The 24,050-nt window shown below is 41.1% G+C and overlaps 1 protein-coding gene across 4 annotated transcripts in view; it reads left to right on the top strand.

The window, feature by feature from the left end:
* Positions 1 to 24,050, top strand: part of SLC22A15 (solute carrier family 22 member 15) — a 74,514-nt gene that overhangs the window by 46,745 nt on the left and 3,719 nt on the right. For 3 of the 4 annotated variants that reach the window (XR_006885953.1, XR_006885954.1, XM_046645031.1), the window contains exons 5-11: positions 165 to 294; positions 4,327 to 4,542; positions 8,158 to 8,298; positions 10,210 to 10,295; positions 19,960 to 20,080; positions 21,564 to 21,636; positions 23,736 to 23,924. Coding sequence is in view for 1 of the 4 variants with exons in the window: in XM_046645031.1 (XP_046500987.1) it covers positions 165 to 294; positions 4,327 to 4,542; positions 8,158 to 8,298; positions 10,210 to 10,295; positions 19,960 to 20,080; positions 21,564 to 21,636; positions 23,736 to 23,924 (956 nt within the window). In the remaining 3 variants the exon portion in view is untranslated. Of the gene's footprint in view, positions 1 to 164; positions 295 to 4,326; positions 4,543 to 8,157; positions 8,299 to 10,209; positions 10,296 to 19,959; positions 20,081 to 21,563; positions 21,641 to 23,735; positions 23,925 to 24,050 lie in introns of all 4 variants that reach the window. The other variant, XR_006885955.1, reaches the window with a different exon arrangement.

The following is a 24,050-nucleotide window of genomic DNA, read 5'->3' on the forward strand; positions in this document are numbered from 1 at the left end:
TGCTGGCCCCTCTTCTAAGTTTTATCATCTGATGCTCGATTTTTCTGTAGGTTTTTCTTTTCTGCTAATGTCTCACAAGGAAGGAATTGTCTCTGTGACCTGGGTTGGAAATCGTGCTGCAGATGGTGCTCGCTCCAGTAACAGGTCTCTTTTCCCTGAATTAGGATCGATCGGTGGCCTCTTCTTCGCGGTCGGCATCGCCCAGTATGCCCTGTTGGGATACTTCATCCGCTCCTGGAGGACCCTAGCCGTTCTGGTTAACCTGCAGGGAACAGTGGTCTTTCTCTTATCTTTGTAAGTAGTTTTTCCTCTTAGAGTTTTAATTTAATAAGCAGAAGGAATGTCTTAAGAGGATGCGGGTCAATGAGCGACGTTATTCCCTTTCAGGAGTTTGCCTGAACTGACTTTGGTGAAGAACTAAATTCCTCACGTGCTCCAATGCTTGGCAGCTCCTGGGAAGAGAGATGCTAAATTAATTCAGAATGCAGGTATCCCTTGTTTAAAGTAAACTCTCAATAGACTGCATTTTAACCTTCAAATTGTTGACGTAGGGTAACAATCTCTTTTTTAACCTAATGCCTCAAACTTAAAGCTCTTCAGGCTGGATCAGATCCCGTGCAGGTGTGTGACTGAGGTATGATATTGTAGAGGCATCGATTCATCCTACAGATGAGTGTCACTTCAGGGCCTCTAAATGTAGACTCTGGAAGATTCTTCCATATGGGAGAAATCCTTAGAGTGCACGGGCTCACAGCAGTGAAAGGATGATTCCCTGGTCAGGGCAGGGTTCTACCGTGGCTTGCGCAGAGTGTCACACTGTGGCTCTCTGAATGCTGTAAGGTGAGCCACCAACTTAGGGCTGTTTCACCAGAAGTTGTAATGTGCTTATGAAAGGTTTTCTCCTGAAGTGTCAAACTTCTAACTTTAATCATGAAAATCTTTGGGGTAAATCAAATGCTCAGCTGATGGTACCAGCTTTCTTCTGTGCCATACAGTGAGGGATGCCTGGAGAAGAATTTTCATTCAGATAGATCTTTAATCTACTGCTGCTTTATTCAGATTCTACTAATTGACATTTGGTGGAGATTGCATTGGAATCTGTTTTCATATTCTCTTTGAAAGTAAGAGAATTTTTAAGTGCAAAAATGAATATAGTAGAAATAGTTAATCTACATTTAAAAAGGCAACATTTATTAAATGCATTTAGTTATGTCAATTGGAGTGAGGTGATTTTATTAGAAAGGGAAACTAATAATGTTTTATTAGCTTGTGTACTGTAAATTTTTGGAATAAGTGGGTACCTAATATAGTTCCTTGAATTAATAAGCCTTCATGTAAATACTGGTGGATAAACAAATTTTTAAAAAAATATTTAATCAATCTCATACTTCTCAACCCAATCTGGCTCTCACCTCTCCTTGAGTAGTAGGGCGACTCTAATGGATGATATGAGCTGTTCAGCTTTTCTGTTTTTGAATGTGTGGTCCCAGTTTGATACTGCTTAGTGCTAGGTGGAGACATCCTCAATGGGAAATGAATTCAAGTCATGAAAAATAGGAAGAAGAGGGAAAAGACCCTGTAAAATTGAAATACATATTTATTCTATTAGGCCTGGAATGTGAGGCTTCCCACTGTTGGGCTGCAGTTTATCTTCCTAACTTTCTCCCACCCCGTCCCCCGTGCTCTGTGTTCCAGGCACACTAAGCTGCTGTTGTGCCCACTGTACACCTGCTTGTCTGCTTCTCTGCCTCCCACTCAGTGCTGTGCCTGCTCTTTCAAAGCCCTTCTCCATTTCCTCTCATTTAATTAATAACCTTCTGGTTTCCTCTGGTGTCACCCCCTCCACGCTTTTCCTGATCATACCTCCAGCTACAAGTCATTCGATTTCTTTTCTGAATCCTGCGGCACTGAATGTGCACCCTCCGAGTGGTCCTCTGATTTCTGCCTCACGCTGGAGTCTCTGTACACCAGGAACTCTGACAACAGCAGGCTCTTTGCTTCGTTACATCTCCCCCAGCACCAGAGCGCGGGGCTTTCCCCACAGTAGATCCTGCGTATCTAGTATCTATCGGACAAATGTTGGTACAAAAACATTTGGAACTTGCCTTCAGCATTAACCATCAGCAACATAAGAAAAAGTCACATTATTTTAGAGTCATACCTTGTTGGTTTGCTTTACTAGAAACACAACTTAGCTTAAAAATTCCTCATTTTCACAATACTTGAATTCGAGTAGTTTTATTTTAAAAATCAGTGCTCCCTTGATTTACAAAGATTTTCCACCTTTTAAGAAATTTACAGAACATGTTGAGCAGAGGCAACATTGTTAAGTTATCCCTGTAGCCTCTGAAGGTGACCACAGCGCTGTAAGAAGGCATTGTGTTCAAAGGCTTGCTTTTTCTTTTGAAAACATGTTACTCTTTTGTGTGCATAATCTTCATGTGTTGGAACTCTTGTTCCCCAGTCTGTCCATTGGCACCTAGGCGAGACTTTGTGCAAGTAAGCGTATTGGCTTCTCAAGATGTGGAGCAGTATCAGGTCCTAAGTTTGTGTAATCAACATAAACCTTTTCCCAAGTAGAAATAGTTTTATTAATTCGGAATCAGATTTCCAAAGCCTGAATATCTCTCAAATATCATCTTTAAAAGTGATTTATAAAGCTATAAAGTAATGTTTATTGCATATAAACAATTCTGAAAACACAGAGAAGATTAGGGAGGAGGGGAATGACTTAAATCACCCCAAGATCGTCACTGTTAATATCTTGGCTATTTCCTTGTTGGTTCCTTTTCAGTCCTCCCAGTCGTCCTCAGTTGTAATTTTTATTATGATAGACTTTCTAGTATCTCACTTATTTTTCCCGAGTGTATGCTGTATATTCATCACCGAAGTCCTCTCTTCTGTTCTTTTTATTTGTATTTAGACTTAATCGAGTAGTTTACGTGGTCCTTCATACACACCCTGTGAATAGGGCCAGTTGATCCAACTGACGATCAGCAGAACGAACTTCCAGCAGAACAACATGTCGCTTGATGATTTACTTGTGTATCAGTAATGATAATCAAATGGCAACGAAGAAAAAATGAAGGGATTTTTCAGGATGTTGTAGAAGGCCTTTGTTCCTGCTTTTGCTGACAATCAAATGGTGTGCATGAATATTCTTTCCCTGGTAGCAAAACTCCTGGGAAAATCCCTGACTTTTTGTTTCCATGGTCTTTATTCTCAGCACCTGTTTGCTCGATACAAAATGCAAGTGCTCAGTACATAGTTGTTGACAGACTGGCTGTCCGTGAAGTTCCAAATTCTGTGATGTTTGTTGTCAATTCACTATCCTTACTGAAAGGCATGGTGAATTCTAAATAGCCAATATTATTTGTACAAGTTTCATTTTAGGCAAATAATGTCAAGTTAGATCAAAAGGTATTTGATGTGTTTAGTAAACACGGTTTCCGCGTTCCTGCTACAGTTTTGTCGTTGAAAAGTCCTCTAAAAGTGTATGCAGAACTGTGAAGAGGAGAAAAGATGCACAATGTCTGAGTCTTGAAACTGTTGGGAGATATCAGTGGTGATATAAATGTTCAATCCTTTGTAGTCATATTAGAAAATAGCTATTGTTTTGTAACTGAAAGTTAACCAGAAAATAACCTTTATTCTTTAAGGTCTTGGGGGCTCAGGAAATAGCCTCGGGGTATTATTAAAGCCCGAGTGTCAGCTGAGTGGTGTATTTTGAAGCAGTAAATGGTCAAAAGTAGCTAAGATGTGATCAACCCTGTTTGATTTTTATGTTTAGTCTTAGAATAATCTCTCCCTTCTTAAGAACATATCACTATGTTAAAACCACTTTTTTAAAAATTTATTTTTTCTGATGAGATAATAAAGATTTTTATCTTCTCTGTGAGACTTCTTCAGAACTTAAAAAAACCTACCAACTCTGCAGTATTATTCTGACAACACTTGGCTATGATTTAGAGCCATAGTTCTGATTATGCTTTATGAAGAATTTGTATTATTCAGTATTATAGACTTCACTTGCCGTTCAGATATTAGAATTGGCTTAAAAGGAAATGCGTACTGTTTACCTTTTCCTCTGCTGTTTTGGAAGCGTGTTCTTGGTTTCCGTTCATAAAGTAGGCCACCGTTGAACGTTGGCATGCTGTTGAAAGTCCCCCCTCTCGTTCTTCTGTATGTCGTTGGGAGAGTCATGTTTTCAACCTCACGTGGAATCCGGTTGTGGTGAGGGAATCCGTGTACTGCGTGGGTGAATTGTCTCCTTCCTGTGCACACGTACGTGTATGAATATACAGCCTTTAATGACATCTCTTTCAGATTCATTCCTGAATCCCCTCGTTGGTTATACTCCCAGGGTCGACTGAGTGAGGCTGAAACAGCTCTGTACCTCATTGCCAAGAGGAACCGCAAGCTCAAGTGTACGTTCTCACTAACACATCCGGCCAACAGGAGCTGCAAGGAGACCGGAAGTTTTCTGGACCTGTTCCGTTACCGGATCCTCTTGGGGCACACTCTGACCCTGATGTTCATCTGGTAATTATAGCTAAGGGGTGTTTTGTTGATCTTCAACTAAGATTGCTAAAAGTCTATTGATAATCTGCTCCTTCTTCAGGGGTTACAGAAGATTTTACCTCTTTTGTCAGCATGAGGTTGTTTACACAAAAACAAGGCCCCCAACCCTTAGTGACTGGTGTTGCGCTCACCTCTGTTTTCACGGCACCCTCCCTATCTCAATGAGGAAGTGATGGTGCCTGACCACAGGTTGACTGAACTTGAGTAAGTAGTCATCAGAAACATGTCTTTGCTCATGAGGTAGTTCATGTAAATATTTAAGTCCCCCCACCCCAAAAAGGAAAGCAAGCAAGCATATCAGAAACAGAAGAGTTTCTAAATAGGACTTTAAAAATATACGTACCTTTGGTTTTGGCATCAAGCAGTTGGATAGCACATTCTAACCCAATGCACTGTGCCACATTTTGAGTGGCTTTCTCACACACTCACTCACTAGGGGGGGCTAAATGTTATCCTTGTACAAATGGATCCTGGGAGTGTAAAATGACCGACTCAAAGCCACACATGCAGATGAATGAATGAATGAATTAGCACTCTCTGAACCTGATTTTCTGGTTTAGCATATTCCAGCCTGCCTCTCAAAATGCTCTCAGGATTAACATAAATTGCACTGAATGATTCAAGATGGTTCCATTCAGATAATAAAGTTGTGGAAAGGGGAGAAATGTATGGGCAATACATAGAATTTGTGAGATGCACGTATGTTGTAGTGTCGTACGTTCTGCTAGGGTGCCATAGATGTATTTGGTCCAGTATTGGGTGTGAACATCATACTTACTGGCTTAAAGGACTCTTGTGCTGTGGTTGGTTTGTATGTGTTTGCCATGAAGGCTGCATGAAAACTTACATTTTCATGTGGGGATAAATGAGGGTAATTTTATATGAACGCGATCTTATATATAAAGCTAAAAAGAACAGTAGATTGAGAATAAGAAACTGCAAAGTTATTTTTCTGTATCATGATTCTGTTTTCCTACCCAACCAAGTACTGACTGCTACCTGTATGGTCGGGGCCAGGTCACACCAACTGCCACCTTCCCACAGAGCCAGCACAGTGCTGGAATGTCACAGATGCATAATAAATGTTGAACAAAGGGCACAAGCTTGGAGGCATGGAGATTAAGGGAACCTTTAAAAGCCAAACCTGGCAACACAGCCTAGAAGCTGCTAATTTGAGGTTCTTCCTACTGTGAATTAATAAACTTACAACATTTGTTCAGGTACTTAGGACTCCATAAAACTCTGCAAATGCATGTCATATAGACAGTCAGTCAAACCCTCTACCTTGAAGGAAGCACCGACTTCTTAGAGATTCTCTACTTCTTGTTTTTAAGTTTTTAATTTTTTCGAGGCATATTAACTTTTGGGTTCTGACCTTTGGGGGATAAAAAACAGATGAACAAACTAGACTTAGAGCCAGGGAGAATGTCCCTGTTTATTTTATATCTTACACAGCCAAAGGAGCTCTTCTCAAATAAACTTCTTCCCCCTGGGCTCAGAGTGTTAAAACACATGATAATAGAGACAGTGTCGTTCCACATGCTGCCGTTCTTTTTGAAGACGCTATAAAATTCTACAGTCTTTTCTGTGGATCTGTCATTGAAGAAAGCCTTAACTGGGGAGTAAAATTATACCTCTGTGTTTAACATCTGTTCCTTTGTTTATTTCCCACAGTAGTGCCTTTTTAAATAGTTCTTTGATGCCCTAAATATACTGTTAAATATTATGCAAGCATTTTAAATTTTGTTTGGGGCCCATAAAGAGGATTGAAATGATTTTAATAGCTGTAATTATGCATCCCAATGATCAGCTCTGCCATCAAGGAAACTTGCAAGCAGAGTTCCCACCTTGGGACCATCAGCCTTCCTTGCCCATGCTCTCCCCGTTCTCTCTCACCACCAGCTGGTAGCTAAATTCCTGTGGTGTCCTAAACTGGCTTTGTTTATTTGTGCCCAACTTGATACCATCACAACTCAGTTTAAATAGGTATGTGTGTTTTCACACCTATTGGCTGGAATTACTTCATTGGGATTTCTATTTTAAATGCAGAGTAGACGCACACTAACACATACAACACATTGGGAATAGCATTATGTCAGAGGAGGTCTCCACTGCAGATAGAAAGGATTTTTAAAATATTTTGGAAAACTGCATAGGTTTAAATTAGTTTAGCCTGCTGCTTACAGGCAAGGTGCTAGAGGACAGGGAAAACAGACGACTCAGTGTCACCTTGCATCCTTACGTGTGATGTCCTGACTACAACATTGCTCATTGTCCATAGTATACGAGTGACAGCTCCACCCAATAAGGAGTAATGGGAAGTAGCTACTGCCCCTGGCTCATTTGCCAGAGAGGGATGAACATGAAGCAGTCCAGCTCCGTGGCTCCCTCTTGCCCTCCTCCCCATCCCTCTCCTTGGTTACTGTAGCCCATTCTTAATAGCCCAGGGCACTTGGCCCAATTCACCGTTTTGGCAGAGATAGAAGTATAGCTTTTCCTTTCCTGTTTGATCTCGTCATAGCCACCTCTTATTGGACTTTTTCTAAGGGAAGCAAATGGAAACTCCCCCTTGATAAACACTTGTCAGAGTGAATTGGAAAAACAGAAAAACTGGTGAACTTCCAAAGCCCAAGTGTTTCTATAGAAATTTACAAATTTATAGAGGTTTACAAAATGTATCCATATATTAGTAAAGCTTAGTTTCAGGGCTTTATTTTTTGGCTCTGTTCTGTTTTGTTTTTATAATGCAGTTTCCTAGGCACAGAAGTTCCCGTTACTCCCTTCACTCTGCTTGAGGAAGCCCTAACTGGGAGCTTCAGGAGGCACTTCGTTTGGCTCAGTTCCTGGGCTCCTTAGTTCTCAGACTGTGGGAGGTAGGCTCAGTGCCCAGCATAGTGCCTGCCACCCAGGAGGTGCTCCCTCAATGTTTCAGCCACAGTAGGCATAAATCAGTGAATGGCTTTTCAAAGAGCCCTTCCCCAGTTGACCCCCCTAGAGGATCCTGCCTCTGCCATGGCTCTGGTCTTCTCTTTCCTGTTCTAGGTGTCTGCAGCCTATGCACCTTCTGAATGCCAGATGGGGTTGAGAACCTGGTCGGGGGTTGGAGTGTCAGTCATTTCTGGCCTGCAGGTGACCCACTGACGATCCAGTCACTTCTCAGCCCATGTTCTCAACACCATCCTCTGTTGGCTTTCTCCAGGGGAGTTCTTTTCTAGAGTCATTTTGATAATATCACAACAGTTACCTAAGGCAAGTCTTCTATAAATTGTGGAATTAAGTAAGAATAGAGTCATTGTCTTCTATTAAACACAGAAATGCTTGATGAAAGCACAATGTCTTTCCTCTTCCAGTGGCTAGCCACTCATTTGCTTTATATAGCATCTAGATGAATCATTTCCAAGGCCCCTTTGTTTTTTCCTAGTATAGAAATTTAGATTAGAATAGAAATGTTAGTGAGAGAGCCAAGCTTATTGGTTAAGACAGATCGCATTATATTGAACCAGTATTTGAATCTTCTATGGCAAATTCTTATGTGCTTTTTCTATTGTCCTTCTTGTCTTTTACCCCCAATTGTAGGTTTGTGTGCAGCTTGGTCTATTATGGCCTGACTCTAAGTGCAGGGGATCTTGGTGGAAATATTTATGCCAACCTGGCCCTGTCTGGCCTCATAGAGATCCCATCCTATCCTCTCTGCATCTACTTGATTAACCAAAAATGGTGAGTATAGATGAATATGAAGTGCACCATATAGAATGCACACACACTCTCTTATATACATAAATACCTAAATATTATTGTCTCTGTCCGTATGCAGTATCTGCTAATTACTCCACAGTGATTAGAATTCTTTTCAGACCAAACACAGTTAGAATTCATTTTTTAATACAGTATTTCTTGGGTTTCATATTTACAAATTTTTGTATAGATTTTGAGTCTGGTATTCAAAGGCATTAATTACCACCTGAAGGTCTTTGAGGAGTCTCTGTGTAATCGTTCATCCCAACAGATAGGATTATTGGCTCTGTGTAGATGGAACTCCATCCCCCCGATCACTGTCATTTAGAAGTTCTTACACAGCACAGAGAACTGAAGGAACTGGGAAGCCTCTTCCTGCCTCTGAAGACCCACTTGACTTTGTTGAGAATATATCCTGCTTTTGCTGCTCTTCGTCAATGAGCACTGTTTTGAAATAGTTTGTAAAAGTTCTTTTATAGATCCCCCTTTCCTCAATTTTCTCAGATTACTTCTGTAATTAAGCCCTTGACCAACGCAACTCAAAATCCCATTCTGTGTGAGCTAGAAGTCAGTTGGATTGTGCCATTTCTCATTCTCCAGCAATCATCATTTTAGTAACAGCAGCATCCCTTTAGCAGTGCACTTGGTGGCTGTGGTCATGGGTATTGAGCTTAGTGCATTTCGAAGGGCAGATTTGGCTTCTGTTTAATCGAAGGCTTTTTTCTGGGGGTAGTCCCACTTGCCTCTGCTGATGCCTCTGTTAGTGACTTGAGCTTATGCTCTTCATGGTCCAAGAGCTGAGTCAGGCAGCATATTCAGAACTCTGTCCCCAGCATCCCCAATGTGCCGCACACCCCTCATTTGTGCTGTTACAGCTTCCTGTGCACACTTCTGATGATCCGTTAAAGCGTTAGAAGGATGCTATCCAGGGAATGTGCTGTGTGTCTTTCCATCCCTGGTGCCTGCCTAGCATGGTTCCTGTCACTTGAAAGCCATTTGATAGTGACTTAAATTAAGCACAATGACCTGGAGACTCACATCCTTTCCTGTCCCTCAGCTACCACCACTACAGTCAGGATTAAAATCTGAAGCAGAGGCAACGAGTGCCACCTTTGGGGTCAGGCAGACCTGAATTCAAATCTAGGCTCAGCCGCATGTTAGTTTTATGACTTGGACAAGTTCCCTCACTAGGCCTCCAGGTGCTTATCCTTAAACTAGGGCTTATAAAATTCCGCTGGCAAAACTGTTATAAAAATTACAAGTAATATTGAACTTCCTAATACAGGACCTGCAAGTTGTAGGCCCCTAGGAAAGGGAGGCTTATGAATGTTAATATCTTTCTTCCAAGTCTAGACCTCTTATTTAAAAATTATTTGTCCCAATAAAGTGTGCAATACGTTTCACTTAATTCTGCCATACTAACAAGAAATTTTTTTCTGTTTGTAGTTTTAAGAGAGAGAAGCTTGTTGGACAGTTTTTAAAATTTTAACTGCTTAAGAGACAAGTAACCAGAAAGTGAAGTGAGCTAGATTCATTCTCTAGATGATGGAGACTATAACAGTACCTGCCTTATGGCTTATTATTAGGATTAAGGTAATAGACAGAAAGCGTTTAAAACAGTGCTGGGACATAGTAAATACTCATAGAAATAGATAGAATGATGCTATGTTCTTTTCTTGCACACATCATTTAATCCTGCCATCCAGCAAGTCTTCCTTTGTTTCATGATGGTTATTTATTTTATGTCCTGGTCAGTCACATTTACCACTCACTCCTTAAGAAAAGATGAGCATATATAATGAAACTGAGGGCATTTAAAAAGGAAGGTTAGAGGGAAGAAGCAGATGGATTTATAAGATTCTCAAGAGAAATGTCTGCTTTCTTATTATTTAGGTTTGGTCGGAAGCGGACATTAGCAGCATTTCTATGCCTGGGAGGACTGGCTTGTCTTATTGTAATGTTCCTTCCAGAAAAGAAAGGTATGCTTTTCAAATTTCTACACGAGGGTTTTGAACAGCACTTTTATTACAATGAATCTCAATTTCGTAGAGAGATTACCATATGCCATGCTTCATTTCTGTGATTGCATATTATTTAGCTATTGTGTGGGGTATAATGGGCCAGATTCTTTCCATTGCCTAAACTATTCTCTGGGTGAATAATGTGCTTAGAGGTGCACTATTAATTCTTTCAGGCAATTAAGCTACCATCTGGGGTGTCTGGGCTGCAGCACTGGTGATGTTAGAGTTGTTTATTTGATGATGATGAGGACTGTTTAGTTCTGCCCCGGAAGAAGCTCCATCCAAGGCTGCAGATTGCGCTCGTTCCAGCCAATCGCAGGGCTGGAGGTCAGAGCCGCTGGTTCTTAAAGGCGGCTTTGGCACCCCCACGTCTCCATCAGTACTCCCAAGGCCCTGTAACAATAACAGCAGCAACAGTAAGAATAATCTTTACTGTTGGTGACAGTTGACATTTTCTCAGTCTTATATAATGTGTGAATAAAACATCTTTAGGAAACTTTGGTACTTTTGTATATTTGTAGCTTTGGTCTACAAACAACTTCAAAAAAGGCATCCTTATCTAACCTCATTTCTACCCCCTATAGAAATTCTGTGGACAGTGCTGATTCTCAACCGTTTTTTTTGGACTAGCACACTTGAGGCAAGCCAGCTATCGATCACATTCAGAACTGGTTTTGGAAGTGATTTTTGACAATGAGGAGGGGATCATCACTGACTGTCTGCTACTGGGCTATATGGTACAACGAAAGCCCAGTTTTGGGGGCTTTTGGATTTTGCCAGGGCTCCATAATGGAGCTTGTACTCCAGGGGTATCATTGTGAGATGGTTTACCATAGAGTTTTGATAACTACTAAAAATGCAGCTAAAGAATTCATTTTCCCATCAACGCACATCTTGTATTAAATGCTCCCTTGGTAACAGCTTCTCCTGGATGTTCAGTTGTACCAGTGTCTCACTGAAGACTCCAAGGCCACGTGTCCTAGTTCTGGAACCCTCCACCACCCCTGCTGTGCTGTTGGTTGCCACCTGAAATTCTGTGCCTTGAATCCGGAGTGCGGATTGTTCACTAGTTTGGATTTTATCCAATATTTAGAACAGCCTTGGAGTGATTTTCATGGAATCATGGAAACTGGAGAATTCAGCACGTTTGCCTCTCTCTTATTCTCTAAGCAAATAGTTGCCTCTGCTAGTGCTGGGAGAAGGAGAACCTCCTCAGCCGTTGCCCGGTCATGGGCTTGCAGAACGCAGTGCCCAGTTCTGTTTTTCTGGACAAGACAGTAATGGGCTTCAAATCAGTGGGGCTTTAGGTTCAGCAATTTTGTTTTTCATAGACAACTGGGAAATTCATTTGTTTTCTACCTGTAATAGTCCAGTGTTCTATTTGTCACCACATAGAGAAAAACTTTTCATTATCACTGTAAGCACATCTGTAACCTATCACACCTCTGCAAGCCAGGCCAATTAATGTCTCCCCCCCCCACATATCTGTACACTCCAGGTAACCAGCGCCCTAGGACTCTGCACATGGCCCTTTCTACAAATACCCAAACCGAAAACAGATTTGTGGTCTCCCATCCAGACTAGTCATCACTCTCTGCTCACTTCCAGTCTGCTTTAAGAGAGCAGCTTGAACCCCTTGTCGAGTGTGTCCTTGGTGGACACTGAGTAAGAACATAGTGTAGCAGAATATCTTACACACTTGACAAATGAGCCTCAGGAACTTGATGCCTCTATTATACTTAGAAAAGTGCACGTCTAGTCTATTTTTGAAGATTTCCAGGGAAAGAAATTCCATAATGTCCCTTAGCAAATTGTTTCTATTTTTAATAACTATTAGAATGTTAGAATGATCCTCTTCCACTACAGCTGAGCCCATTTCCTTTCATTTTATTCATCACTAGAGATAGAGAACAGATGGCCACTTTTTTTTTTTTTGCATAATCCTTTCTCTACTGTCAGAGAGTCATCTAGCTATTCCTGAATCTTCTCTTCTTTGAGCTAAAAAAATTTGTTCCTGAAGCTTTCTTTGAACCTTTCATATTTACTTTTAAAAATATTTTGATGGCTGTCTTTTAAATCTCAATTTTTTGAAAGTTCTGAGCTTTAAGCTACATGTTACGAAAGTTCTGATAAATACATATTAAGAGACCTAGTAGTTTGAAAAATTCCATTAACATCTTGTGTGAGCTTGGATCCACTCATTTTCTCATTGCTGTTTAGGCTCATTTGCCCTCACTTTTCCACCAAATATGCATTCATTCTCTCCTTTCTGCCAATTTAGGTGCCCCTCTACCCACCAACTTTTTTTTAGCATCTATTTATGATGTGGTTCCCTGTGTCTGAGACACAGACATAAAGGTACATACCTCTAGAGGAGTCAGCCAGTAAGCTGGAAAATAAATTGTTTGTCATTCCTCAGCCTGTGGTTTATAATTATTAGACAAAAGTGTCCTGTCCAGTACATATTTGCACACTGGGTTGGCCTCCAAGTTAATATTCTCCCCTGCGGGTAATGTTACCAGGTGGCCACTAACTTTTTCCACAGATTGGTCAACATACATTTTGCCTGATCTCTCTCCTTGCTTGAAGGATCCCAGTTAAGCCAAAATACTGACTACCATTTATTAAGTGTTGATTATGTGCTGAGTTCTCTTCATATGCAGATGGTATTACATATTATCCTCCTTGGGAAACTAAAGCTCAGATAGGTCGAACAACTTGTCCAAGGTTCCACAGCGAGTAAGAAGCACACCTGGGATTCAGATTTCAGGTCTTTCTGACTCTAAAGTCAGTGCTCTCTTAGAAATACTTTTTTGCCCTGTTAGGGTTTTAGGACCAAAGTATTTATAGCAAATGGTGAAGCTGTAGCCTTGGAGGACCCACGCTGCCCAATCAGGGCTGGCTCTGAACTCTGCGGTGGGCGGCCCTTTGGAAATTGGCCAGGATTCAAGAACCTGGGTTGTCAGGGTGACACTGGGCAAGGAGGTTTCTGGCAGTTGTGGCCCTGCCAGAGAATGTGAATACTGGGAAGTCCCAGCACACGACCCAGTAAACAAGTTTTGCAGTTGAGGGGAACGTCCTCAGACTTAGCTACAGTAGAAGCTTTATATCTCATTTCTTTTCTCAACCTCAGTGTGCCCATTCTTTACTCATTGGCCTTCTCTAGGGCCGACTATATACAGGCTACTATTCACAAACAAGACCTAGTTCTTGGTCTTCGAAAGCTTACAATCTGGTGAGGGAAATGAGTGATTCAAAAAAAAAAACAAACAAACCCCAAAACGACAGATGGTACCATATGAGAACTGACAACAAAATGCTATGGGAACTTTAACTTCAGGCCATGGTAGTAATTGCAACCAGCTCTCCTCCTGCTTTACACAACTGTAAAACCAGACAAAAATGTAAGAAATGTCGGGGCTGGCCCCGTGGCCGAGTGGTTAAGTTCGCGCGCTCCGCTGCAGGCGGCCCAGTGTTTCGACGGTTCGAATCCTGGGCGCGGACATGGCACTGCTCGTCAAACCACGCTGAGGCAGCGTCCCACATGCCACAACTAGAGGAACCCACAACGAAGAATACACAACTATGTACTGGGGGGCTTTGGGGAGAAAAAGGAAAAAATAAAATCTTTAAAAAAAAAAAAAAAAAATGTAAGAAATGTTGATTTTCAGACATTGGACAACGGGCTGCACAGGACAGGCAGTGCTTCTTGAGAGAAGGGAAAAGAGCAAAGTGTGCCCCCAGGAGTGCCTGAGCTCAGGGTGTCCAAGCCACAGTGCAGGGAGAGGAGCCCAGCCAATCCTGGTGCTCTTACTGAATTGTGGAGACAGATATTGAAGTCTGGGAAGGCCAAGATGGCTGCAATTTACTGGTCAAAATACTGGAGAGGAGTAAGATGCACAGAGAGGAACTCCAGAGATCTGCAGAAGGGCTCTGAGGCTGTGGCTGCTTACTGAGCTACGCACGCAGTTGAGGAAACTGCCTCATGCAGGAGAGGACCACCCGCAAAGAGCAGGCAGAACAATTCTTAGAACCTAGGGCCATACCTCGTCTGTGTTCCCTTCAGCCAGACATGGAGCATTGGGTAGAGACCTGGGTCAGAGGAGCCCGACTCTAAAGGCTGCTCTCTGCTTGCCCTGAAAGGGCTTAAAAAAACTCAAAGGATCAAGTGCTTCCAAGTAACTTAACTGCATCCCAGAACAAAGAGCAACTATATTTAAAGGAATACAATAAAATCCAGCACCTAACAATGTAACATGCACAATGTATGACGTCCAGTCAGTATTACCAGGAGTGCAAATAAGCAGGAAAATTCCTCCCACAACCAGGAGAAATATCAGTAGAAATAAATTTTATGAAACACATAAGGAATAAATAATGCCAATTCTACACTTTCTTCCAGAACATAAAAAGGAAGGAATACTCTCCTAACATAGTCTGTGAGGCCAGCAATTACCCTGATACTAAAACCAAACAAAGACATAACAAGAAAACTATAGACCAATATCCCTCATTAATATAGATGCAAAAATCCTTAACCAAATATTAGCAAATTGAATCCAGCAATGTATAAAAAGGGTACTACTTCATGACCAAGCAGGGTTTTTCCCACGAATGTACGGTTCGTTTAATATTCAAACCTAATCAGTCTTGCTCACCATACTAAAAGATCAAAAAAGAAGAAAAAGCATATGATTATTTCAATGCCAGTAGAAAAAGCACTTGTCAGAATTCCACACCCGTTCATTACAAAAACTATCAGCAACTAGAAGTAGGAGTTTCCTTAACTTGAGAAAAGGCATTAAGGGAAAACCTACAGCTAACATCACATTTAATGGTGAAAAACTAAATACTTACTCCCTAAGATCAGGGAAAAGGCGCAGATATCCACTCTTATGGAGCATTCCAATTCTATGGAGCATTGTACTGAAATTACTAGTGAATACATTAAGGCAATAAAAAGAAATTAAAGGGATCCAAATTGTAAAGGCAGAAGTAAAATGTCTTTATTCATAAGACTACCTAATTGTCTCCATAGGAAACCCTAAGGAATATACAAAAAACCTACTAGATTTAATAAATGAGTTTAGCAGAGTCACATGACACACAATTTTATTTCTCTATATTAGCAACAAACATTTTATAATTGAAATAAAACAATACCATTTCTAATAAAAATATGCAATAGAGAGAGATTTTATAAAATATGTATAAGACCTATAGAAAACTATAAAATAAAACATTGATGAGAGAAATTAAAGAAGAATGAATAAGTGAATTGGTGGTAATAATAATAATAAAATAAATGAAAAGATTACCATGCTCAAGGATCAGAAAATAGTTTAAAATGTCACTTCTCCCCAAATCGATCTGTTTTCAGCACAGTCTCAATAAAATTTCCAGCCGGCTTCTTTTGTTGATAGATACTGACAAGTTAATACTAAAATTTTAATGGAAATGCAAATGATCTAGAATATTCAAAGTAATTTTTGTCAAGACAAATAAAGTTGGAGGACTTACCCTATCTGATTTTAAAACTTATTACAAAGTTACATTAACTAAGACAGTATGATATTGGCATAGGAATGGATGTATAGATAATGAAACAGAATTGAGTATGAAATAGACCCACATACGTGGTCAATTGATTTTTCTTTCATTTTTTGAGGGGGTTGAGATTTTATTCGCCTTTTGAAAATATTTTCTTCAGTCATAACATACATAGAAAGAAGGCGCATGGTCAGTTGATTTTTGACAAAGTAAGTCACTTCAGTGGGGAAAAGATAGTCTTTTCAACAAACAGTGCTGGAATAATAGGATAACCATAGGCAGAAGATTTGACTTCAACCTGTACATTACGTCATCTGCGGTAATTAACTTGAAATGGATGGTAAACCTAAATGTCAAGGCAAAAACCAGACAACTTTTAAGAGAGAACATAGGAGAAAAATCCTAGTGACTTTGGGTTAGGCAAAGATTTCTTAAATGGGACACAAAAAGCACAAGAAGAAAAATATTCATAACTTAGACCGCATCAAAATTAATAACTTTTGCTTTTCAAAAAACATTATTAAGGAAATGAAAAGCAAGACCCAGACTGGGAAAAATATTTGCAGCACATATACCTGATAAAGGACTTGTACCCAGAATATAGATGGACTCGTACAGTTCAGGAATGAGAAGAAAATAAAAGAGTCAAACAGACACTTCTCCAAAAGGATATAAAAATGGTAAATAAGCATGGGAAAAAATATTCAACATCATTAGACATTAGGGAATGGAAATTAAAACCATGATGGGATACCACTGCATACCCATTAGAATGGCTAAAATTAAAGAGACTGACCATACCAAGTGTTGGCAATGATAAGAAAGAACTGGACCTCTTATAGAAATGCCAAATGGTACAGACACTCTGGAAAACGTTAGCAGCTTATTTTAAAGTGAAGCATACTTCACTTACTAGATGACTCAGCTTTACCTGAAAGAAGCAGAAACAGATGCACACAAAGACTTTGATGCAAATGTTCATAGTAGCTTTATTAATAGCCCCCAACTGGAAGGAACCCAAATGCCCATCAACAGAGGAATGGATAAACAAATTGTGGTATATCCATACCATGAACTATTACTCAAAAAAATATTACTGATACACACAACATGTGTAATTTAATGTTGTAAAAAGCAATTTTCAAAAGCATTATGCTAACTAAAAGAAGCCAGACACAAAAGTCTACAAACCAAATTATTTCATGCATGAGAAATTCTAGAAATGGTCAAACTATAGTGATGTAACTTTGTGCATATATGGTATTTTTCTTTGAAGGAAAAAAAAGCCAAAGGGAAGCAAAATGAATTGTGGTTCTTTGCCCAGCCTGTGTATCATAGTAGAGGGCCTATGGCTGTCTTAAGGATTTTTAACATATACGTGAATAATCAAAAATTTGCTATAAAACAATCTAGTGAATGAAGTGAATGATTAAGTTGAAATGTTACTATTTTCGGTCAGTGAAATGTAACTATAACACATTGAGACATTTTGTTCTGGTGACCCCAATTGGGCTTTGAGAAAACTTCCAGATAACTAGTTCCAAAAACGATGTCCTTAGTAGCTGCATCATTGGAATTAACTTATAACCTCTTGAGTTCAGTACCTTGAAGGATACAAGTGTTTTGAGAATTCCCTTTTTTTCCCCCAAAGATAATTCACTCTAATTTTCCCTTTTAAGTCACTTTTTTTTCTAAACAGTCGCTTCGAACATTCATTGGTAATGGCCAATAATATCTGATTTCATTTTCAGATAAAAAACCAAGGTCATGATTCCAGGGAACCATCCTACTGGCTGCAAAGCTTTTCTGACATTAATTCCAGTTGACGAACAGCCCAGCAGCTCTACCGGCAGGAGTCTCAAAAAGGATAAGAAATAATTTTGTAATAAACAGAGCTGTCTGAAATTGATGTGGGCTACCTTAAGAAAAAGTGAATTCCCCCGGGTTCAAGTGGCGACTTCAGACTCCACTGACAGGAAGATGGGAGAGAAGTTTCAAGCATCAGATGAGGTGTTAGGCTGATGGGAATGCTCTCTGGGCGTGCAGCTGGAGCCACGGTCCCCAGATGGGTCACGGCTGGAAGTGTCCTGAGTCCCATGTGAGAGACTTCTCCAGCCTTGGAACTTGTGGGTGTTGAGATGATAAGCCTTCTGTGAGGTGCCATTTGAATTCAATTTTCAGGATGGCAGTCCCCTAACCTGTTGTTAAAGGTGTAGTTGAGTGTCTCCATACAGTTCTGAAAGATGCCATTCTGTACAGGTTGAAAACAGTCCCAAAGATCATTTGCAGTCAAGCAAATGTGCACATTTCTGTTTGCTTCAGTGCCACCCACTGCCTTCTCCTGACTGATTCAGTTTTCTGGAAAATAATTGATGAATTTAATTTGCTCTCATTATGGGTTTAATTGAAGATGATAGATATCAAAAGTCCAGACACATATCTTGGGGTAAATGCTGAAAGGCAGAATTCTTTTTCCGAAGCGCCTCATGCCTTAAAATAAAATATTCAGTACTTAAAATTGCTAACATCTTCTTCCAAATAGCCTGGCAAAAGAAGAGAAAGCCCAGATGGTCGAGATTGGCAGTGCCTGGGCCACTCGGTTCGGGATGCCATCTTTAAAGTAGGCAAAGGTTTATTTCATAGACACGCCAGGAAGGTGAAACTTATATTTTGGAATGGAGTGTATTGTATGCCTCCCTCTCAGAAACTGAGAGAGCATGAGCACAGATTCTTTTCGCTTAAATATCTCTCTTGTAGCCTTTCCACTTACTCGTTCAACAAATGTTTAGTGAGCACCAATGTGCATCGTGCTGACAGGTGCTGGGAGGGACACAGATACAAACAAGATTCCAGCCTTCGCTGGAGGCAACACAAAATATATTTTGGGCAGACAAGATGGAAAAGGAAGCATTTACAGGAGAATGTCTGAAGCATGCCCATTGAATGGGTCAGGAAATAGGGGCAGTGGAGGTCAAAGGAAGGAGAGGATATTGCATCTGAGTTATTTAAGGGAAGAGTAGTTTATATGAGTCATGCCTACAGCCCCAAGGAAGAGGACAAGCGTGTTCTCTTTGGCAGAAATGTCAAGGAGGATGAGAGGCAATTACTTTGGTGATTAGGACATTGCTGTTGACTTTCAAGAGCAGGATTTCAGGGGAGGATGGTATTGGAAGCCAGCTTGTATGAGTTACAGGGCACACATGGAGGGTTGGTCACTCACTGGAGATGTTTGATAGTGAAGGGAGAAAGTACAACAGTCAATGAGATTTTTTTTTTTTCCTCAGAAGGGGAAAATTGTCATTTTGAAGGTAGAGGCTAGTGGGTTTTTGAAGGGGAGAAGTTAAATGTGTTTGAAAGGAAATAATTAAATTGTAAGATCCCAGAGAGGATAATGTTAACAAAGAAAAGAACCACGGGATAATTGATAGTATTTTTGATAGGCAAGTGAAGTGGCATAAAATATATTTTTGCATTTTATGTTAAAATATTACATTAAGAAACTCAAATATCATTTTGATTAGTAATTCAAGTAAGAAGTTGGGGAGGAGGAAGCATTAAAAGTAGTTCCATATTTAGAGTCTTGTTCTTTAAAGAACGTTAATGCGTTATATCCTCTGGTGGTAATGTAACGGGCTTATTCCTTATCTTCGCAATGGAACACCGAGGAATGCAAACTGAAGAAAAGAGTTGCTCCGGACTTCGCCTCTGCCTCTTGTATCCATGACTTCCTCCTCTCACGTGCCAGGGCTTCTCATGCCCACCACGTTTTACATCACTGACTATTGAACAAGGGAGGGAAGAGGAGAGGCAAGGTTGGTGCATGAAACGTGGGATTTTCATGAAACTCACTGTACTGCCGTACACAAGTTTGCAGGGAGCTCTCAGGGATTTCATGGGGATAGCCAAAACATTGAGAAATATTTGTGTGATTACTAACCCTTTTGAATTTGGATGTACTACATCTTTGCTGTTTGCGATCAGCGTTAATGCCTCTTGCTCCCTCAGAATGAATGTGTCATTTGAAGGAATGTTTCTCTGCGAAGGTGCTCACAGGTGCTGCACTTGTCCTCAGACACAGGTGTGTTTGCAGTGGTGAACAGCCGTTCCTTGTCTCTGCTGGGGAAGCTGACGATCAGTGCTGCCTTTAACGTCGCCTATATCTACACCTCTGAGCTGTACCCGACAGTCATCAGGTACGCCGCAGCCACGGCTGCCTTCTGCTTCGTCCAGCTGCATTCTGTTCTAGATGTTTGCATCAGCCGAGGGATGGTTCTTGCTGAACCTGGAGCATAGTTGGGGTGGGCCAGCAGCAACTCAGAAAGCAAGTTCAGAAACTGTGAAGCTGCTCTCTGCCTGCTTGGCTGAGGAAGATGGAGCTTTTCCTTGGGCTGAATTCCCTCATGTAAATCGTGAGAGACGAAGTCTGCACTAAACATATCCCATCTCCCAAATAGTGCTTGGATGTCATTTTTACTCCAGCGGGCTTCGTTTATTCGGTCACCTGTTCTGTGTCAGGCACATGACAGACCAGGGGACAGGGTCCCTGTTATCACAGAGCCTACATTTTGGCACACAATATACACATTTCTAAAAAGGTAATTCCATATAGTAATAAGTGAATACTAGATTTACCTATTAGTTGTTAATGGTGGTTTTTAATAAGTAGGACACACTTATGTCAAAAAGAATGTATTCCATCCCAAGTTTCCCCTCATAAAATAAGTCTGAAAACAGAAAAACAAACTCAGATTTGAAGGGCAGGGATTGCAGCTTAGTCTGTGCTGGATGGACTGCCTCTTGAGGGCCAGCCGGATCCCTCAGCCGGCACTTTCCCCATCTTTTCCCCACAGATCCTTCTGTTTCCCTTATCCATGCGAGAAGCCTAATGGTTCTTTCTGCCCTTCCCCAGTAAGAGATCAGATTGTCTGCACTTGGCTAGTCGTCTTCTGACTGTTTCTAAAACCTACTTTCTCTGGCTATTGACTATAAAGCTGGGATGACCCACACTGGGACATTTTGGAGAGCGAAGGTGGCATTTGGAATGATGAGCCTGGCATAACAGGATGATTATGGTCCCCCTACCTATCAACATTGTCATTCTCACTTCCACCTCTTTCATACCCACACTCCCCAAGAAGGTTCTTGGTTTCTGAGAATATATGCTCAGTCAATTCCTATTTATATGCCTGACCCTTTAATAGTTAATTAGTTGAGTTTAAATAAGTGGGCAGACTTTTCAGATTGTAAAGCCCCGCCTCTCAATGGCTATATTAACTGACAGGAGACCAAAGACACCAAAACCCATTAGAACATTTGACAAAAAATGTTCGCATGCTCATTTCTACGCCATCCTCTCTAACTGTACTGTCCAATAACTTCATGTGGCAATTTAAATTTAAATTAATTAAATGAAATAAATTAAAATTTTAGTTCCTCATTCTTACTAGTCACATGTCAAGCGCTCAGTAGCTGCATGTGTCTAGTGGCTTCCATGTTGGACACTGCAATTATAGAACGTTTCCAGCATCATAGAAAGTTCTAGTAGGCAGCACTGCTCTGTAGGCTCCTGCGCTTCTGCTTTGGGATAGATTATTCTGGACCCACTCTCCCCCAGGGTCTTTAAATTGTCCCTCTAGAACTGACTGATTTCTTTTTCACTTTTTCTTATGTTTTTAGGAATGTCGGGCTTGGCGCTTGTTCCATGTTCTCCCGAGTTGGTGGGATTATTGCTCCTTTCATCCCCTCACTGGTTGGTTTGTACCTTCTGGTTTTGTTTTTCTTGATCTCTGCTTTGTAAATGCTTGTGCTTTTGAGTAGAAAGAGATAATGAACAGGTGCCACTTGATGCCTGATACAAGTGTGAACCTTGTGCTTTTTAGATTAAGGACCCATCAGGGTGGATGGATTCTCACCAAGGATGCTTTTACCACTGATAGCTCTGATTTTTAGCTCGTCTGTGTTCACTGGAGAGTTAGCTAGTGCCAGCTTGCCCCTTCCTGTCCCCATTCATAAGTTAGCCACTTGGTGAATAGTCACTAAGTTTCTGCTGCGTGCTGGGCTCTGAGCTAAGCACTTCACATGTATCATCTCATGTAATCTTCACAATAACCATATGAGGTAGGCATTATTATTACCCCTGTATTAAAGATAAGAATACAGCAGAAAGAGGTTAAATACCTTCCCCAGAGGCATACCATTTGGAAAAGAAAATTAGAAGAGAAATATGCCTAGTAGTGTGTCTACTAATAGTTTTTGCCATTTTCTAAATTTCATAGTCAAAAGAAAGGAGGGTAGACTAAATGACAGTCCTAAAACCTGTCTAGTCTTGAAATGTTCAGGTTCTGCGAAAGAACCGTGGAGCCCTACACGTATCTCTGCTTGGTCTGGTCAATGGCTTTTCCAGCAAGGCCTCGTCAATGGGTGACTGGGTTTGGTGGGAGGCTGTGAGCCTGTTTGTAGACAACTGCACGTCCCTCAGGCAAGTTTACTCACCAATTCCTAGTATGGGGTGTCTCTGAAATGCCATTGTAGCCTTTTCTTTCTTTGAGTTGCCATACACTTCCTTTTCTGAATCTCTCTTTCACGTTTCATGCTTAATCTTAGATCATAAGACCCTTCTTAGGAAGAAGTCATATTAGTTCCATTCTGCAAAATGGGTCCAACATTAGGTATTTAGAGATCTCTGACTTGGGGTGGCTATCCCAGAATATTGTAGTACACAGCACTGTGTCTCTGTTGATTCTTGCTAAGTTGAAAAGAGGTGAGAGCATTGTGTTCCCCTCAATTCGGTAAGACACCCACAGTGCTGGACATGAATTTGCGGGTATGTGGCCAAGGTCAGAGATTCTCCTCCCTGCTGTTTCCCCTCCTCCTCCCCTCCTCTCCGTCCGCCTCCTCCCTCTCCACCTCTCAATCCCCTCTTCCTCCTCCTCCATCATCTCTTCACTTTTGAAAAATCAGGAAAATATTTTCTAAGGGGACATCCTAACTAATAGTGGTCCTATGCGTGGAATTTGGAAGCCCAAGCCAAAAAGATGATAAAGCTGAGCAACTCCTGTGCAAGAATTCAAGAATGTTAATCAGCTCAGAAAGGCCCCAAAGCAACATCCTGCAAGGAACATTTTCTGTGTTATCTTTGCATCTGTTTATATTTAAAGAAACTATTTAAAAAATTTTCCTGAGATTATCTTTTGGATCTATGAAGAAAGTGATGGTGTCCCTGGCCCTCTACCCTGTTCAATTCAGGTAGTTTCCAAATAATGTGTACACGCTAGCATTCTCCAGACTTTTCTTTTTTCGGGTGTTTATACCTTTAACTTCTGTGCCTCTCAGTTATGGTGCTAAGTGAATCAGTGAGCATACTTGGGATTGTTCAGCTGATCCCAGGATTGAGAACTTTAAAGTTTGTCGTCAGCAAGTATTTTGGGCTGTCTCCTATGTGAAGAGTATGTGGAGATCGCTGTGTTATAAGTGACTCGCCTGGAATGGAAGCTGAGCCCCTCTTCCCTGTGAACTCTGGCCATGGAGGCCTGGCCTCTGCAGAGGCAGCCACCACCTCTTCTCCCACAATACCCACCCCACGCATAAAGCAGTCTGCTGCTTCTGGTCCACACGCCAGAGCTGCTGTGTTTACTCACTCCCATCTCTGTGTGCTTGAGGAATCACCCCATGATCTCCCAGAGGAATTCTCTGTGGGGAGGGAAGAGGTTTCTAGTGTATTCTAGTGGGAAGGTGTAAACTGGCCAGTAAACATGGCAGGTCTTCAGTCATCGTGACATCGTGACATCAGCTGCTAGGAAACTAATACTGAGTCTTTGTTTGCTTGCATTCCCCTCCCTGCCCTTACAGAAATACGTGCAGTGGTCTTTACCCTTCATTGTCTTTGGAGCCACGGGCCTGACCTCGGGCCTCCTGAGTTTATTATTGCCAGAAACCCTTAACAGTCCATTGCTAGAGACGTTTTCCGACCTTCAGGTGTATTCATATCGGAGGCTGGGGGAGGAAGCGTTATCTTTACAGACTTTGGATCCCCCACAGGTATGGCGGTATCTTTCTTAATCATTCAGATCTACCACTTGGATGATGATAGTTTTTGGGGAAAAAAAAAGAATATCTGGTTAAATAGATTAAATAGATCTAAGCGAAACTGCTGAAAAACAAAGC

Source organism: Equus quagga, chromosome 18 (assembly GCF_021613505.1).
Source record: "Equus quagga isolate Etosha38 chromosome 18, UCLA_HA_Equagga_1.0, whole genome shotgun sequence".
Taxonomy (NCBI): domain Eukaryota; kingdom Metazoa; phylum Chordata; class Mammalia; order Perissodactyla; family Equidae; genus Equus; species Equus quagga.